Raw genomic sequence first — 19826 nt, 5'->3', positions numbered from 1 at the left:
GAGTATGAATGCTGAATATGGAAGAAAAAGGGAGAAGGGAGAGGGAGTCCCGCACACTGTCTTCACTTATAAAGAAGTTTATTTAGGATGCAACGTTTCGGCCACCTGGACCTTCATCAGGCATGAATCCTGAAAAGTAACAGTTTTGGACATATGAGGTTTCCACCCGACAGACGATATAGAATAGAGTCTGATTGCTGAAAGAGTTTTGGTCCGATGTCGATCCCGATTTTGGGAGACTCCTAGACCACCGTAGCCATTCAGCCTGAACCACAGTCAGCCTGAATTTGGTTTGTAATTTAGTGGTAGTTAGTGTGATATGAGGACAGTGAAGTGCCTTCAATTCCAATTTCGTCAAACTTTACAACAGAGAGTGTTGAGAATCAGCTCATTAAAGATCCACACAGACTCTGTTGTAAAGTTCTGGATGAGTTTTTCAGACCTGAACTCCCAGAGCTTTACAGGAAAAGCAATGAAGTGTTGCAACACTGACTGTGTCCCGCACTGACTGGCATAATAAGTACAGGGAAAGGTTGGAGACAGAACATGATGAAACTCTCTGCCTGTCTACCACTATAGCCAAGAATAGACAGACTCAAGAAAAACAATAATATTCCTAACCCATATCCCCACCTGACACAACTGTGGTGCAAATGTTGATTCTTATAATATAGATCAGTGGGTTCTCAAACTTTTCCATGTCAAGGACCACCCAAAATGATATTTACTTGGCTGCAGACCCCCATCCCAAAAATATGTTGTGCCAGGGACCTCCAGATGCAAATATTTGAGTTAAAAATGTTCGCTTAAAATCCTATATATTCAAAGATGTGCACAAAATTTCAATATTTTTCAAAAATAGCAGATCTACAAGCTCATAGCGCGGCACGAAGTGGGCTTGTAGATCTGCTATTTTTGAATAGCCAAAGTATAAAATATGGTTAAAGTGGTTAAAATGATTGTGACACTATGTTAACTAATTTAGCTAAGCTGGAAGATGCTTCTGAACATATTACTAGATTGACCACTTCAAATACTCTCGTATTAAAATAATAACCAAAAATAGCCGATCTACTAGCCCTCATTGAGAGCTTGTAGATCGGCTATTTTCACTGTGCAACATGCTTCCATAGAATGCTGGTTTCTATGGAATCCAAATGACTGAAATCAGTGGTGACGACTGAGAACTTTAATCCATGAGTTCATGATGCCAGGGAGCTGGTCATCTGATCTCAGATCAGCTGGTATATAGAAGCATCCAGAGAGAAGCTTCATCAACACAAATAGAAAGCAGCTCGTAGCTGTAGCTGTCATCAGAGCACAAAGTATCTCTGGCACGGCCGACATCCCAGTGTGGGATTTGGGGGGCGTGTGAGAGGTCAAACATCACCCCCCACCCCCCCTAGTGGTGGGGTGAGTCAGCAGCATACCAACTCCCAGCTGACCCCCAACGGTCAGTTGACTGACTCAGGTCACGGTCATCCCAGGTCAAGAGGTCGAGTTACCATGGCTACGATGTGGCCAGGATCAAAGACCAGTGTCAAGAGTTGTATTAAAGCTGCATTCCAGCATTTGATTTTAATGAATTAAAAAAAAAGTCCTCTATGTCATCCCGGTGGGGGCTCCTCACTGGTAGGTGAGTCAGTATTATACAACAGCAGTGACAACACACAAATGTTTGGGGGGCGGAATCTATTAGCATAATGACTACATTTTGGGGGGGGGGAAACTGTGATGAAGCCTTCAGCGTGCCACAACAATGTACTGAAGGAACATGACAAATAGGCAGAAGAGATAGGGAAATATTCTCACCATAAATATATTATTCTTACCATGAAAAAATTACATTGTACAGTAAAGTGCATATTGCTAACATGGGACACACACATCATTAAGTAGCTACAGAATAAATACGGGGCAATAACAAATGCATGATAAACGTTCCGCCCTTACATCAAACAACTCTATTAATCCCATTAGGGGCAATTAGCTTCAAGCTGCTTGTAACACAGTGCAACACAGTTAACACACAACATACAAACAAACAAACAAACAAACACACAAACAAACACATACTCCATGGAGATAATGCTCAGGTAACAAGGTAAAGAGAATGTACAAAGAACAAGGAAGGTATTTATAAGTGTTATTGCGGAGCGAGGGGATTAACAATTTAGAATTAAGTTAATTTAGCAAGCGGATAAAACCGTAATGACGGTCAGATGCCGTGGAGAACATTCACCTGCTGAAACAGTGGTTCTCAACCTTTACTGGATCTCAGGGTCTACTTGAAACTCTCCAAAGTGTTCGAGGCCATACATAGCATACATACATAGCATTTTTAAAATGTGTTCTATTACTGGATTTTATGCCATCTCTAAAGGCCAGACCACACCAATGCAACTAGTCGCAACTCCTTGCAACAAAACAGTTTTAAGGCCAGTCCACACCAATGCAACTCCTTGCAACTGCCTTTGGGGATAATGTTTGCAAGGAGTTGCATTGGTGTGTGACTTGCCTTTAAGGGATAGTTCATCCAAAAAATATCTTATTTTCAATTAGACTTTAATTCAAGGAGATGTTTTAGTTTTTGTCGCATTCCTAAGCCAATAATTTGATGACCGGCGGAAAGATGCTAATGTCATCAAATTATTGGCTTAGGAATGCGACAAAAACAAACAAATCTCCATGAATTCAAGCCTCCATGGGGTGTGTAATCGATAGAAAAAAAGTATTTTTGGTCATTTTTATCCCTTTAATAAGGCTGTGATGTTTTTCAAGGTTTGCAACGGTTATTGTATGTGTTTTTAGTTTGTTGTATGTAGGCATGTACAGAATATATGATTTGTTTTTGTCTACTGATCTATACATGTCACGACTGTGACATGTATTTATGTTGGGACCCTCTCGAAAAGGAGATGGTACATCTCAAGGGGTTCATCCTATAATAAAGACACTTGAACACACATGGATGTCTGCTTGTCTACGGGTCTCCAACTGTGCTCCCTCGACTCTGTCTCGTTCTCAGGCCAACTCTTCACCTTCCTCTTAAAGGAATTCTTGCTGGGAGAGTACTGTTCCTCTCAACTGGGCCGGATCTGTGGAAGAATGTGTTCTTTGCTGAGCTACTTAATCCATTAAGACCGGGAGAGAATCTGTGTCATTTTTAGATTTATTTGGGCTATTCAAAAATAGCAGATACTGTATACAAGCACATAGTACGGCACAGAGTGCCGCGCTACGAGTAAATTGTACAGAACGTTTGTCTGACTGTGTGTAGACTGTTGTATGAATGAACATCCCTGATTAACGTAAACTGGTTAAATGTCCTGTGGGGACAGTGTTTTTGTTTGTCTACAAGACTAAATCTTATTAGGGTTTTAGGCCTTTATTAAGCCTACTTTCATTGTACGACTAAGAGCAAAAATAGCACTTCTACAAGCTGTGCCATGACTCGATGCGTTGTGAGCTTGTAGATGTGCAATTTTCGCTATTTATTTTTTGTGTTTGGGAAGTCTTCGCCTATATGCCCAAAATTAGGAAGCCAGGTTGAAAATGGTTAGCGATGTGGAGGAAGCAATTACTGTTGGTGGGCCACCAGGGTTAGGGGTATGCTAACCCTAACCCTAACCTTCCTATCAGACAAAGATTTGGCATCCCCCCACCCCCCTGTAGTAACTCTGAGGAACCCCTAGGGGGTCCCGAACCCCCTGTAGAAGACCCCTGCCCGTAGAACCTCTTTTGAAGAAGAGTGTAAAAGTGAAAATTAACTCTATAAACGCCATTGACTCGAAAACGCGTCAATTACTACTTCATCCACCCACGCCATTGACGCGTTTGACGCGTTGGAATCGCGTTCATTGTTTAATCTCTGATCGCGCTATGCTGCTTAAAATTCAATGTTATTCTCGAGTTCCACTTACTTCACCCATATCTGCATCCGGTTTCATGACGTGGGTTCCGTTTCCGGTTTTTGATTATTTTCCCCCGGTAATTTTCGTCCAAAATAGGTAAACAAACGGTTTTTCACACGGTATAACGGACAAACGGACAGCTTCTCTTCTATAATCTATGGTCTGGGTGACGATCAGTCATCGCCGTCGTGTATCACATCGTAATTTTGCCTGATCAAAACAATCTGGGAATACGTCACATCCGTTTTCATGTTTTTCCCTGTCTAATCTCCAAAGAAGGGTGACAGAGACCCAACGACCCAATCAAGCTGTCATGTGCTGCTCTCTAGTGGCGGATTTGTGCTGCGTCTTTAAATTATGTGTCTTTCAATTATTTTCATGAAAAAAATTCAAAATATAAAAATAAAAAAACACGAAAATTGCTGGCACTGGGGGAGTACTTTATGAAAATACTCTGGCAGTCAAAGAGCTAAGGCGGAGACAACATGAAAGAACAGTTTTATCCATGGATAACGGATTACTGAGATTAGCTCAAATAAGGAGCTGATTGACTCAGGATTAGACACGCTGAATGCAAACAGGCTTACAAAGCAGTAAAAGATAAGGAAGGGATCTAAACGTGACCTTTATTTCAAGGGATCAATCGTCACAGCTCCTTTTCAACACTAAATCTGTCGCTTCATTCAACCTTTGAGATGAGAAATAACAAGTACAAGTTTGAAGAATAAATAACCTACATCCTCCGTTCCTTGATGCTGAGCCAAACTGTAAGAACAGAATCAAGAGGAAAAAATGGGGCTCACAGCTCACTTGTTGAACGCTCCAAAGGTTTTTTATTTGTGACAAACAGCAGATACCTTTTCGGTCTTTTGCAAATAGTGATTAACGACTTTAATAACTGGAAGGAAAGCCTGTGTCAGATTATTATAGTTAAAACAAAATGATCCGTGGCGAACAGAGAATACAGAGAGACAGAGGCTATCATCATTAGTCCAGGGCAGTGGTTTTCAACCTTTTTCATATCAAGGGCCATTATTTAAACACCATTTGATGAGATTTAGACTCTCAGACCCAAAACTTTGAATATTTTGTCATCGTTGGATAACACTTTGTCCACAATTCCATGCTGTGTTGATGTTGGTACCAATAGGAGAGATAACAGGCAAACGTTGATCAAAATAACAACTGTTCTACATTACTAATTGTGTAGACTTCTTGAAAATTCAGAGACAGAGAGAGAGAGACAGACAGAAGACCCCTGCCGTGTGTGTGAGAGAGAGACAGAGAGACAGAGAGACAGAGAGACAGAGACAGACAGACAGAATATTCCTTGGACACTAGGTCAGACAGACAGCCAGGAGAAGAAACGGGCTGAGCCATCACTGTGTGTGTGTGTGTGTGTGTGTGTGTGAGTGAGTGTGTGAGAGTGTGCGTGTGTGTGTGTGTGTGTGTGTGTGTGTGTGTGTGTGTGTGTGTGTTCACATGCGTGCAGCATGGCCCCTTCTTTCCGCTGTTCAGGTTTTAACAGGTCCGTTTTAAAGAAAAGGAATGAAGTGCATTCTTCTGTTTTCTCCCTCTCTCTCTCTCTCTCTCTCTCCTCTCCTCCTGTGTCCAGTGTTGCCAGATTTAGCGAGAGAAACAAGCAACCAGGTCTATGAAAACAAGCCCAAAAGAAGCGACTACATTAGGCCACATGAGCACTTTAAACCTATGCGGAAACGCCGAAACGGCTATTTGAAAATAGCCAATCTACAAGCTCACAACGATGCGACACGTTGGGAACTTGTAGATCTGCTATTTTCAAAAAGAAATATGGGAAAAAAGTGACAAAATTCAACTATTTAAAAAATATTTTAACAACACAAATCTGGTACGTGGGGGTCCCATGGCACAAAATGTTTTCAGATGGGGATACGCGGACAAATACATATTAATTTGGGGGGTCCTTGACATGAAAATGTTTGAGAACCACTGGTTTAAACAACATTTAGGAAAACTAACAACCTGTCGTAACTCCTTGCAACAAAACAGCTTTGAGGCCAGTCCACACCAACGCAACTCCTTGCAACTGCCATTCGGGATAATGGTTGCAAGTTGTCGCACGTTGTAAGGAGTTGCAAGGAGTTGCATTGGTGTGGACTGGCCTAAAAAAACACAACTACCAATATTTACAAGCACACTTTACAGAAAAACAAGCCCAAAGTCGCTTATAATAAGCAGACTTGGCAACACTGCCTGTGTGTGTGTGTCTGACATGCCCGTGGCGCCCCCCCACAGGACAAAAGACTACAAACACCTCTTTAGCTGCGGAGGGTGACGGGTTCGACACGCACGGCACACCGTTCAGGGCCTTTTGCCTCTGGAATGCAGGAATATCCCCCCAATGCTCTGCAGGCACAGCAGTTAGCTTAGCAGGGAGCACAGAGGTGGCTGATGGGAAACAGGAAACGTCAGTGTGTGTGTAATGAGCCTGGATCTCAGATCCCACAGGGAGCGACAGCATGATGTCATGCCAAACGACGGCCATTAATGGACACAGACACACACAGGGGTTTCCTGTCAAACCCCCCCCCCCGACCTGGCTGTAGCCCAAAGAAGAGTGTGCAAATTGAACCGTATAAAGGGTTTCATTTGGTTCCGTTTGTACGCTCTCGTGGGTTAAATGAACACTGAGTGTTTTTACGGTGCACAGCTTTACAGTACGGCGTGAAGGAAGGCTAGGGGTTCGCGCTTCAGTGAGCGTCTGTGCTCTCCAGGGTTCTCTAGTCGGGGGTTATGTCCTCTGTTCTGCTGCCCCCAGGCCCAGGTTCCCAGGCCCCTTGGCCCTTCCTTCCTCCCTGTTTTGTCTCCTCTTCCTGGATCTGATCCAGGAAGAGGATCCGTACAGGAAAAATACTCAAGTGTCAAAGCTACAAACCCCAAGACTTATTTTATTTAATAAAACCTTCTTCTAAACAATCTGCAGAGGTGCCGTGGTGATTTTTTAACTGGGGGGACGCTATTTTTAAACCTATAAGACCTGAGGCGATTCTTTAAAAAAATCTAAATCCTAACAGTTTTTTGAAAAAAATTAAAAATATATTTTTTCACGATTTTTCAAAAATAGCAGATCTACAAGCTCGTAGCGCTGCACTCGGTGCCGCGCTACGAGCTTGTAGATCTGCTATTTTTCAATAGCCAAAGAAATCTAAAGTGACACAGATGCGTTCCAGGTCTTAAAGGGTTAATGACGACGTCACATGCACGTGCGTGAATGCGCACAGACACGCTTTGACCAGCATTATGAAATATTCATTTTTAGTTTGATGTTTGATTAATTTTAGTTAGGTTGACATACGCATAAGTATAGTTTTAGTTAGACATTTACTATTTGTTCTTTAGTTTTTATTTAGTCTTCGTCTTTGTAACTTTTCCAAGGAATGCCTTGATTTATCGAACCTAACAAAAGGTACAGTAGGTAGGCTATAGACCAAAGCATTCTACTGATGGGGTGTGAAGTGCCTTTAACTGCTTCCTATTGTTTTCCTTAAGTAGCCTACCAATAACTTAACTGCATGCTACGCTACTACAGCGGAATAGGCTATCATACAGTACATGTATAGTGTCACAGTAGTATCGGAACGCAGTCTCGCAGGCATGCAGGTGCATGGCGGTGCGTTACTGTTGAGTGATGAAACAATGTTGCACATTAAAGCTCATCATCTGGGGACCCCCCAAAATCATTTGGGGACCCCCCTCTTGGTCCCGACCCCCAGTTTGGGACCCACTGTGGTAGAGTACATTAATAGGAAATGGCCTCCCATTGAGAAATGTACCGTCACAGTGTCGGGTCAGACACCGACTCTCCGACTGATTTGATGACAAATTAAATAAAGTTGTTTGAAGCAGACAGCATTGGATGCTTAGATGCACTGCCAGATTTTTTGTGTAGTTACTTTAGTTTAGTGTAATTACCTCCCTCCATCGGGAGAGACATACAACTTATGGGCTGTAGATTTCACTTAACTCAGAGCGTAAAATGCACCCAAATGAATTAAGTTAATTTAACTGGAACCAAATGGACCCTTAAATGTTTTTGTTTTGTTTGTTGTTTAATAATGCTGAGGTTTTTACTGTGTGCTATGGCCCTCTGTAGGCTAAGGACAATCCAATTATATCTGTCCCTGTTTAAACCCCTGTGCTCATTTATTCCCAGGTTTTATTTTTCATGTCCCTAGTTTTGCACCAGTATAGCTGAAGCTAGCTGTTCTACTAGGCCAGGGTTAGGGTTTTTATTAATATCTAATAGCAGTTTTTGGAACATTAGAGCACTGGTTCTCAAAGTGGGGTCCGAGGACCCCCCAGGGGTCCTTGGGAGCGTTCCATCGGGGTCCCCAGCAAAATGAGGAACACCTTTTGGCCAGTGGTGGAAAAAGTACTTAAATGTTTTACTTAAGTAAAAGTATCAATACTGCAATGTAGAAGTACTCTGTTAAAAGTATAAAGTCCGGAATTAAAAATTTACTAGAGTAAAAGTACAAAAGTATTGGTATCAAAATGTACTTAAAGTACCAAAAGTAAAAGTTGAAAAAATGTACAACGTGTCGCGTAAAAATACCTCAAAATTGTATTTAAGTACAGTACTTGAGTAAATGTACTTAGTTAATTTCCACCACTGCTTTTTGCTAAGACAGGCAGCCTCTGTGGATAGCTTTAAAGTACAGCTCAAGACCTATTTCTTCACTCTTGCTTTTAGTTGATTTTTAAGCCTCTGTGTTGTTATTCATGTCCTCACTGTTTTGCCTGATTCACTGCCTTTTTTAATGTTGTTTTATGCTTTTGCTTTTCTTTTTTTGCTTCATTGCTAACTTATTCGTACTTTTTCTGTAAATGTTATTCTTGCTCTGTAAAGCACGTTGAGCTGCATTTCATGTCATGAAAGGTGCTATACAAATAAAGTTTATTATTATTCAAAAATATCAGAACTACAATCTCACAATGCGTCACGTTGTGAGCTTGTAACCAAACCAAAACCAAACCAAACCAGTATTTGCTGTTGTCAACATCAAGTCTGTTGGAACACAATCAGTAATATCCAGACAGACAGACAGACAGACAGACAGACAGACAGACAGACAGACAGACAGACAGATGTCAACATAAAATCTGTTGGAACACAATCAGTAATATCCAGACAGACAGACAGACATGTCTAAAAAGTATAATATTTGCCTCTGATGTAGTGGAGTGGAAGTAAAAATAACTCAAATTTGTACTTAGTTACTTTTCACCACTGGAACACACTCAGTAATATCCAGACAGACAGACAGACAGACAGACAGACTCTGCTAGAGGGAAAGACCAGTGGAGCAGCATACATACATACATACATATTGTAGTAATAATAATAATAATGACAAGTGGAGTGTGATCCAACAGCATGTCACAATGTATTACAGCGTTGTAATATTGTTATGAAACAGCCTGGAGCGCAAACAACATCCATAGCTGGAGCTGAATGGATCTGGTCTGGGTCTGCAGAAAGTTGTCTGAAATTACAGCTACAGTGTGGGGGTCTGTACTGTACAAGGACCCCCTGTCCCTCTATCCCACCCAGGCAGAGGAGAGATGGAGGGAGGGAGGGAGGGAGGAAGGGAGGGAGGGAGGGAGGGAGGGAGGGAAAAGAGTGATCGTCCGAAAGACGGGTCAAAGAGTTAAACACTAAACTATATACCGTTTTTCAGGCCAAGGACCCCTTAGCAGAGAGAGAGATTAAGTAGGGACCCCCACTACATGTTGTCTTTTTCATACATTTCATAGATAGCTTTATAGACTTGTTTGACAGCACTGTCATGTTGGATTCATGTGTATTTTCAGACAGTTAACCACTTAAACCCTCAATACTTAGAAAACTTGTACTGTATGTACTCGGTCTGCTCTTTTTTCCCCCTACACCAAACCTCTGCCGAAAATAGCAGATCTACAAGCTCACAACGTTCAGCTATTTATTTTTTGCAGAATCTTCACCTCCAGAATAAGGATGCTACTGGTGTTCATGTGGTTTAAGACACGAAAACGTACAGTGAAAATCTAAAAATATGAGATATAAATAAACAAAGTGTTGGATACTGATAAATGACCTGACACTGAAGGGAAGGCTGATCCAGTGAATGAGTGAGTGAGTGACTGTAATTCTAACATCATCTGACTGACTGACTGACTGATTGACTTACTGACCGACTGACAAACCGACTGGTGACCGACTGACCGACTGACTGAGCAAGTGAGGGAGTGAGTGAATATACGCATGCATACTATAATGATTACATGAGTCCATCATACAGATCACCTTCCATTGAACCATTGATAGACACCCAGCTTCCACAAACAAACATGTTCAAACCTGTTTTAACAGTGCCACAATTTGACTGAAATTCAAACTTGAGACGACATTCACTCACTCAAGAGCGTTCTCTGTCCGACACACATTCCAACACAAGCTAGTAGATTCAATATTCAGATGACTCGATGCGTTCCAGTCTACATATTATCTGTCAGAGTCGTAAACAAGTTTCCCCCGTGAAAGGGGGCTCTGTCCCCGGGGTTAATGTGGTTAATGAGCTTATTAGTAACCGATTGAGTTCAGAGAACTTGCGGTGGCTGCTTAGGGGTGGCGTAGTAATGGCTGCAATGGGCGCCTGGCGTCTGTGGGAGAGGAAGATCACTGTTAAATGTGTTATTAGGGCTTGCTAAGGCAATGAACTATAGTACATACTGGTTTTCTATGTAGTACAGTACATACTTGTTTTCTATGTAGTACAGTACATACTTGGTTTCTATGTAGTACAATACATACTTGGTTTCTATGTAGTACAGTACATACTTGTTTTCTATGTAGTACAGTACATACTTGGTTTCTATGTAGTACAGTACATACTTGGTTTCTATGTAGTACAGCGTATCTAAACCGAAGTTTAGAACCTCTAACCGACTTAATTGAGAAGCAGGGTTTTCTCAAATGACCTTTCTGATGATAAGGACATAGACAGCATCGGAAGCCGTATGCTCAAGGGAACATGCTGTGTCGCAGATTTAGCACGTGCTACAAACAAGGCAGCATCAGACGACTCGCAGTGGCTTATAATGACCTGCTGCTGAGAGCTCCAAGAAGCTCCAGTGTAAGCCAGATGTCTGTTAGTGGGGTACCCACCTGCTCTGAGCTGGGAACACACAACTAAACCACTTGATAAACCCTATAGTTGACCACTTATTAAACCCTGTAGTTGACCAGGGACCCCCATGGGTCTATGCTGCTTTCTTCCCTTAACACAAAATCTCTTCGCTGAAATAGGCAATCTACAAGCTTGTAAATGGGCCATTTTCTCAAATGTTTGTCCGAGAATAGAGACTATGTTTCATGCATGTGTTTAACTACATAATAATCTGGGGTCTGGCAAACTTCTCTGTGTAGTGTGTGTGTGTCTGTGTGTGCGCATGTGCGTGCGAGTGTGTGTATGTGTGCGTGACCGTGCGTGACCGTGTGTGTGTGTATGTGTGTGTGTGTGCGTGTGTGACCGTGCACGTGTGTGTGTGTGTGTGTGTGTGTGTGTGTGTGTGTGTGTGTGTGTGTGTGTGTGTGTGTGTGTGTGTGTGTGTGTGTGTGTGTGTGTGCAAGCATCTGGGCTTGCAGTGAATCTGTCTGCAAGGTTTATTTTAAACTGTTGCGCATCAATGCCCCTCTTTCACAATATGACAGAAGCCAAAAGCCAAAAGCATCTCCCAGCTGGCTGGCATCCTACACGCACACGCACACGCACACGCGCGCGCACACACACAGAGAGAGAAATGAAGAAAGACCACCTCATGCTCAAACCAGTGCCAAATGCCAGCAGGCACAAGGTACCAGCAGAGTGATATCACCAGGCATGACGTCCCACAGCCAGAGACGCTGAGGAATTGGGACTGGATGGAATTCCTGGCAAGTTACATACAAATGACTTCATCGATTGGGATTCCAAGCCAAATCCAAGCTAATATAATGTTGCTGTCGGTGCAGAAACCTCTTATGTCCATATTTTAACCTTTTGTGTTTTTTTCGTAAATTAACGCCCGTGCTTGATCATACTACAGTGTCACACAAAGGCATCAAAGTGACGCGTTTCGAGCTTGTAGATCTGCTACTTTTGCTGTTTTCGAATTAGAATTCTGAATAGTAAACGGTTTTGGACATATGAGGTTTCCGCCCGACAGAGACAATAAACTACTTTCTTCTTTCTCTTCCTGGAAAAGTCAGCATGCTGAAATAAGAAGCCATTGTTCAATGCATCAATAAAAAAACCAAATCAAAAGTGTGAAATCAGGCAGGCAGGTTTCTGAACTGTGCACAGCCTTCCTCTGAGACACAGAGCCAGTCGACAGAAATGGTGCCATCTTATACTGAGCTTTGACCATTTATATGAAGATAATGGTTGAAAATGATACAAGAAGAATGGGCTCCTCGATGTAAAATTTGCCCAAAATGTTAAACATGTCATATTAAAATGGTCAGTAATGTACAGTACACATGATGTGAACATGCATGGTACATCATCATGAGACTTAAATGTACCCTTCAACTTCTTGTGTATGCCCAAAATGATTGGATATATAGGTTTTATAGCAATTTGTAGCAATGTAGAAATATTAGACCTTAATTGTCAAATGTTCAATCATAATCTAATCATGTATACTTTACATTACTTAAGTATATACAAATATTTAGTTTTTTTCATTTTGGACCAAATAGCCAATTTTACATCGAGGTGGCCACTCCTTAGTGCGCACTCTTCCTGTTACAGTTGATAATGGGTGAAGTGCTCAGTCAACTCTTTGAGAGTTTCATTGACACCGAGGGGTTTTGCAGTGAGTGCATGCAGTCAGTCAGTGAAACACACACACACAGCTCTGCTAACACACAACAGCTGCACAAGAAGACAAAGAGCCAATATCTGCTCTTACAATGGAGCCAGAGAATGCACTTTAGCTTTGATATTTCGGCATCATTTCCAATGGCCATGTGTGTCCTGTCTGTCTGTCTTTTTGTCTGTCTAGCTCCTCCCCAGGCTCTCTGACACCAGACGGTCACAGGGGTTTGTCTGAGGGTTCCAGAGGAAATAGCAGATTTATCCCATCTATATATATGTATGCTTTATTATTTTATTAAAGGACGTGAATAATAGAATTTTAATCTGTGTCATAAATATTGCTCATGTATGACTGATTGCTCTCATACTCCCACTGTCAGAACAGATGCGATAGGCCGCCAGCTCACACACACACGCGCACACACACGCGCACACACACACACACACACCCACACACACACCCACACCCACACCCACACCCACACACACACACACACACACACACACACACACACACACACACACACACACACGGTCCCATGGGGAATTATGAGTCCCATATGTGCAGCTGTGGACTGCATGTGTGAATTATGTGGGGGAGAGAAGAGAGAAAAACAGAAAGATATAGACAGACAGATAGACAGACAGATAGACAGATTAACATGTACAGAGCAGAGAAAGAGAAACAGTCAGGTATATAGAGATAAGACAGACAGAGAGGGATGACATGCGGTAAGAGTGGTCAATAAATCACTATTATATAGATGTTATGATAAGAGACAGACTAGATATCTGGAATGTTGTCTTTTCCTGGTTTAAAAAGGCTGCTTTAGAGAAAGTGGCGTCATTTTCTGAACTTATACCTGACTGCTCTAGCTGTTATATTATATTTGCCTTTACCCAGTTATTAGTTAATTATAGATCTGTGGTTCTAAAACCTTTTTATTTCAAAGACCCCCATTAGTCTGAGAGTGTAGAAATGGAACCAAATGGACCCGTAGACCTTTCTGGGTCCCTTTGGAAACCAGCTCAAGGAACCCTGAGGGTACCTGGACCCCACTTTGAGCACCACTATATTAATACTATATTAATATTGAGTAATATAGGCATTACTTGAAGATTACTACAACTCTAATCTTGTAAATGTGTTGACAATAGTCAACTCAACAATATCATTATTATTGAGGTAGATGGTTAAAAAAAGAAACACATCGTTTGATTTTGTCCATTACACCTACTGTAGTGGTTCTCAAACTTTTTCAGGTCAAGGACCCCCAAATTAAAGTACATTTGGCCGCGGACCCCCATCTGAAAATAGCACAGACAAGCTCACAACGCATCGTATAGCGACCTGTAGTGAGTTCAAATCTATGTTAAAGTGCTTACCCTTAAACAGATTTTTATGCTATTTTAACAAATTTTGCTGAGGATCCCCCGGAACCCGCTGAAGGGCCACTGGGGGTCCCCGGACCCCACTCTGAGAACCACTGGCCTACTGTAACTCCGTTGGGAGCTTTTGGCATCTTCAGGGAGAGAAACCACACCAGTGTAAAAGCCTGATGACTGACCCGTTATTCACATACATGGTTTCTACAACAAGCCCAAGGCACAGCTGCAAAACTCACTCAATAATCCACTGTACTACATGAGAGGGGAGGGGGGGCTGGGGGCTGGGGGGTTCTGTAAATAGATTTCAGTCACATCGCCTGCTTGATATCAGGATGTATATTCATGTGTATAGTGCAGCCTTAAAGGAAATGTACATGCAGGGAAAACCCCTTAAACAACAGTCTGAGAAACTGAACTGGTGTCTATACACCAAGGGTTCCCAAACTTTTCAGGCTGCGACCTCCCAAAATATTCGTATTTCAACTGGGGAGCCCCAAAAATAATCATATTTGAACTGGGGACCCCCCCCCCCCCCTGCAACAAGCACTTGGAATTGTAGGAGTTGAGGCATTGCATTTAGTTTGACTTGGTTTCACAGACATATAAATATTGCAAAAATAGCAGATCTACAAGCTCACAACACAGTGAGATTGTAGATCGGCTATTTTCATAATGTTTGCCTCTTTCTTACATAATAGCCTATTTAACAACCCCCAAAATCATTTGGTGACCCCCACTTTGGGAACCACTGGTCTCTACTCTCTACACTATAGATGTCAGTCCCATAAATTAGGATGTATATTCATCATGTGTAGTAGGCTTAGCCTTAAAGGAAAAAGATACAGGAAAACCCCTATTAAAACAGTCTGAGAAACAGCCAACTGAACTGGTGTCTACACACTCTGTGATTTCCTGCGTGTTAAAATAAAGTGTCACTTCACTCCCTGACACGCCCGACAACTTAGGGCGAGAGAGTGACAACAAGTCATTAACACCGCATCTGGGAAGAACAGAGAACTGTAACAGATTTCTACATCGTTACCCATGAAATGCGTTATTAATGATCCTACCTGTAAACTGAGCGCGATCTGACGAATGTACATCATATTCAGATCCTCCAGAATCCACAGCTTATCTTCCATGATGGAGAATTTATCCACCGGCATCTTTTTATGAAGAAGAGATGGTATAATATCCTCAAAAATCACTTTGAAGACTATAATTAAACTACGCGAGTCTTAAAATCCGTGCGTTTTGAGGCAAAAAACAAGCGAAAACGCCATCATTTCAGATCAAAAAGTAAAACAAATACTGCACTTGTTGTCAATGTAGTTTCTGCTCCAGGTTTATATTTTCTGAAGAAGCACCGCCGGTCTGAAGGACCTGCGCTGTAATCCTCTCCGTGCGTAAAAATGATTATGTATCCGCTTAATAACGTGTCCAAAACGCCATCGATCGTCTTCCATGTAAAGTTTTACCAGCAGATACAATGTAACAGACAGACAGATGTGGAGAGACAACAGTCAGGCTTCAACCCATCTGACAGCACGGACTGAACACTGTAAGAACACTGTAATAGCTGTAATAACACTGTATTAACTAATAAGCCCCATCCAGTACATCCAAGCCTATAAAAAAAACTAAATCCCGAACTCGTTCACTGCGCGTATTCTTTTGCACTTTCCTCTTTCCCCCCTCTCTCCCTCTGTCTTTCTACCACTCTCTCTCCCTGTCTCTCTACCTCTCACTCTCTCTCCCCCCCTCTCTACCACTCTCTCTCTGTCTCTCTACCACTCTCTCTCTCCTCAGGGTGTTCTGTGTAACAAAGCTCTCTCTCTCTCAGACTCCCACAGTGAACAGAACAGGCTCAGCAGCCTCAGAGGGAAGAACCGCTGTTCTGTTCTCTGTTCTCCACTCTTTGTGTCCCTCAATAGTGACTGTCTGTCTGTCTGTCCAGTCCGTGTCCGTTGTGTGTGTGCGTGTGTGCTGTGTGTGTGTGAGACAAGACCTCTCTCCGCAAAAAGGGCATCGCCTCCTCCGCGTTTGAGAGCGCTCCGTGTGTGTGTGTGTGTGTGTGTGTGTGCGCACGAGCGTGCGTGCGTCCAGTGGTGGACAAATAAGTAGCAATATACTTATAGTAGTAAATATTCAACTCAAGTATTCAAGTACAACTTACAAAGAACATGTTCTTATCAATGCATTGCTGTTTTGACATTTAGAACATTACCAAAAAAAATAAAAAAACGTTAAAAGATTTCAGAATCTTTCAGAATCTTTCAGAATCTTTCAGAATCTTTCAGAATCTTTCAGAATCTTTCAGAATCTTTCAGAATCTTTAGATTAAAAAAACATTTTCACAACATTTAATTTGGGTCCCAAGGAGTTTGAAATGTAGAATATTAAGTCATGTCTTGAAAAAGAAAATTATCTTTTTTTTGTTACTTTGAGTAGCCTATAAAGTAAATCGTCTCTGTCAGGTGGAAACCTCATTATGTCCAAAACAGTTATTTTCAGGATTCAAATATATATTCAATATTATTATTCAAAAATATAAAAAGTATCAGATCAACGAGCTCAAAATGCGTCGCTTCGCACTGCCTTTTGAGCTTGTAGATCTGATACGTTTGATGCTTTTGTGTGACGCTGTAGTATATGATCAATAGGGGCATTAATTTACGAAAAAACACTTCTGCCCGACAGCAACAAAATGTACTTAGTTACTTGTCCAGTGTCCACCATTGGACACAACTAGCCCCCTGTGTGTGTGTGTGTGTGTGTGTGTGTGTGTGTGTGTGTGTGTGTGTGTGTGTGTGTGTGTGTGTGTCCTTACACTGAACTCAGCTGTTCTGCTAAATTAACCCACACAAAGCGCCTCTGGCCATGGCCCATGCTAATGAACAAAAAAAAAGGGTCAGAAACAGAGAAAGAATCTGGCCAGAGGAGGAGAGAGGTTACTGTAGATTAAAAAGTCTCCACGCCCCTCTAAAACAAATAAATACATAAATAAATACCAGACTGTCACAGAAGCTTAGTGGTCTGTGTGTGTGTGTGTGTGTGTGTGTGTGTGTGTGTGTGTGTGTGTGTGTGTGTGTGTGTGTGTGTGTGTGTGTGTGTGTGTGTGTGTGTGTGTGTGTGTGTGTGTGTGTGTGTGTGTGTGTGTGTGTGCGTGCGTGCGTGTGCGTGCGTGTTGGTAGGGAGGGTAGGGCTTTGTTAATTTTATGGGGTGGATAATAAATGGTCAAATTATAACCATGTCAGATGACTTTGTGGTTGAGAGTCAAGAGCAAAACAGAGAGAAAACTCCCCCCAAAAATGTGTTCACACACACTGTTTGTATGTGTGTCTACTGGTACAAATTGCTAGAAGTTTGGATTGGATAAGATAAGCGTTATCCAACTCGGTCAAGGGGCCAAGAGTATTTCTTTGTTTGGAATGGCCAACTGAAATATGTCAGGATGTACAACCCCCCCTCTGTCACCGAGTGGCTTTAATCTTTTCATTGCTTCTTGAACTCTAGTGTCCCGGGGATGTTAGTGGGGGTGGGATGGGTTAGGGTTGGTTTAGGGTTGGGATGGAGGAGGGGGGTTCCCCAGCATATCACCATGATGTTCCTGTTGTTCATTCATTGTGTTATGTGTTATTGAGAAGAATGCATTATGGGGAAATAAATGCGGTTAATGGAGATTCATGTTTTGTGTTTGTGCTGCGTCATTCATTTTGTCCATTGACGTTGTATGTCATCGCTGTCGGGTGGAAAACCTCATACGGTATGTCCAAAAAACTGTTACTTTTCAGGATTCAGATAAAAAAATAGCAGATCTGTAAGCTCAAAACGCGTTGTGATGCGATGCGTTTTGAGCTTGTAGATCTGCTATTTTTGCTACTTTTGTGTGACACTGTAGTATGATGGCCGATAGGGGTAGTTTTAGGTCAGGGTTAGGGTTAGAATTAGGGTCTAATTTGGAGTGAAATGGTCAGGTGCTGAGTGAGTGAGTTATAAATAAAAGTGTGTCCCTATCAAAAGGAATTGTTATGACTATTTGGGGCAAGAGCCGTTTAAATGACCCCCACACACACACACACAGAATAAGCAATAATACACACAATGCCAAATTAGATTGTCCACCCTGAGATTGGGAGGTCGAGGTTCGATCCCCCTGGCCGGGTCATAGCTACCAAAGACTCTAAAATGGGACCCCATGCCTCCCTGCTCTTGGCACTCAGCATCAAGGGTTGGATTGGGGGGGTAAGACCCTGTGACATACTAGCGTCATGTCCAGGGGGTGTACTTTGGAGGTGGGCTCCTGACCTATAGGGCCACATGGCTCAGCAAGGCTTACTTACTTACTTAAATCCCACAGCTACATCCACAATGTCCATTAACCCATTAAGACCGGGAACGCATGTGTGTAACCACTTTAACCATTATTTTATACTTTGGGCTATTCAAAAATAGCAGATCTACAAGCTCATAGCGCAACACCAAGTGCCGCGCTATGAGCTTGTAGATCTGCTGTTTTTTTTTAAAATCGTGAACATTTGTGCAAATGTTTGAATATCTATATTTTTTAAGCGAACGTTTGTAACTCAAATCTTTGCTTCTGGGGGGTCCCTGGAACAAAATATTTTGAGATGGGGGTACGCGTCATATAGGCCTACATACGTATCATTTTGGGTGGTCCTTGACATGAAAAAGTTTGAGAACCACTGATATTATAGCAACACAATTCTTTTCAAAAAACTATTAGGATTTAAAAGACATTTGTAGAATCCCCAGAAGCAAAGATTTGAGTTACAAATGTTAGCTTTAAAAATATATATATATTCAAAGATTTGCACAAAATGTAAAAAAAAAAAAAATAGCAGTTTGAGCTTGTAGATCTACTATTTTTGAACAGCCCAAAGAAATCTTAAAATGACACACAGATGCGTTCCTGGTCTTAATGGGTTAATCTCATTCCGATTTATGTTTCCTATATCTTCCTCAGGGTGCTGCAGTCCAGCAGAACAAGCAAATCTCCAAAGTTTGCTCCACTTGACTCTGACTCTGAGCCTTAAGCTCCACTTGTATTGCTCTCCTTTGGGAGGGAGGGAGGAGGAAAAAGGAGCGATTTATGCTGCCTGTAGCACTTTATAAAACCTCTATACATCTATCCTCCACCGCCTTGTCCTGCTTGACCCCATACAGCTGGCCGTCGTCAGTGTCCAGCAGAAACCTCGTATCTCAACGTTTAAAATGTGTAGGCTGTTTTTTTTCTCCCCGTAAATCAATGCCCTACATCACACAAAAGTAATGGAAATAGCAGATCTACAAGATCTACGTAGAGCTAGTGGAACGGCTATTTTCAGTACTTTATTTTTGACTTTTTCCCCCAAAAGGCCCACACTGCCACGGACGATTTTGATGACTTTTTTGGGGGGTGTTTCCACTAGATGGTGCTTTTCTCTAACACATGAGTGACCATTTCATCCCCAGATGCACACAGAACCAGGAGAATCGTCTGTATCTCGCCTCCTGTGTTTTACAATGTATTTTTGACGAGACATGCTAGACGGCCTATAACAAGACAACGGGGGGTCAAGAAGACATGTTCTTTTTTTTGTGGAAGCACAGTGAAACCCCCCGTGATTAGCAACCATC

At 42.1% G+C, this 19826-nt stretch overlaps 1 protein-coding gene across 1 annotated transcript in view; it reads right to left on the bottom strand.

Annotated features, from left to right (window-relative positions):
• Positions 1–15857, bottom strand: part of rtkna (rhotekin a) — an 87135-nt gene extending 71278 nt beyond the window's left edge. Inside the window, exon 1 of the mRNA XM_080433469.1 lies at positions 15256–15857. Within this exon, the coding sequence (XP_080289595.1) occupies positions 15256–15351 (96 nt within the window). The 5' untranslated portion in view covers positions 15352–15857. The remainder of the gene's footprint in view (positions 1–15255) is intronic.
• Between the last annotated feature and the right edge of the window lie 3969 nt (positions 15858–19826).

The sequence above is a fragment of the Gymnoscopelus braueri genome (genome assembly GCF_963280865.1).
Source record: "Gymnoscopelus braueri genome assembly, chromosome: 7".
Classification (NCBI taxonomy): domain Eukaryota; kingdom Metazoa; phylum Chordata; class Actinopteri; order Myctophiformes; family Myctophidae; genus Gymnoscopelus; species Gymnoscopelus braueri.
The sequence above is the reverse complement of the archived record's forward strand: the minus strand, read 5'-3'. Positions and strand labels throughout refer to the sequence as shown.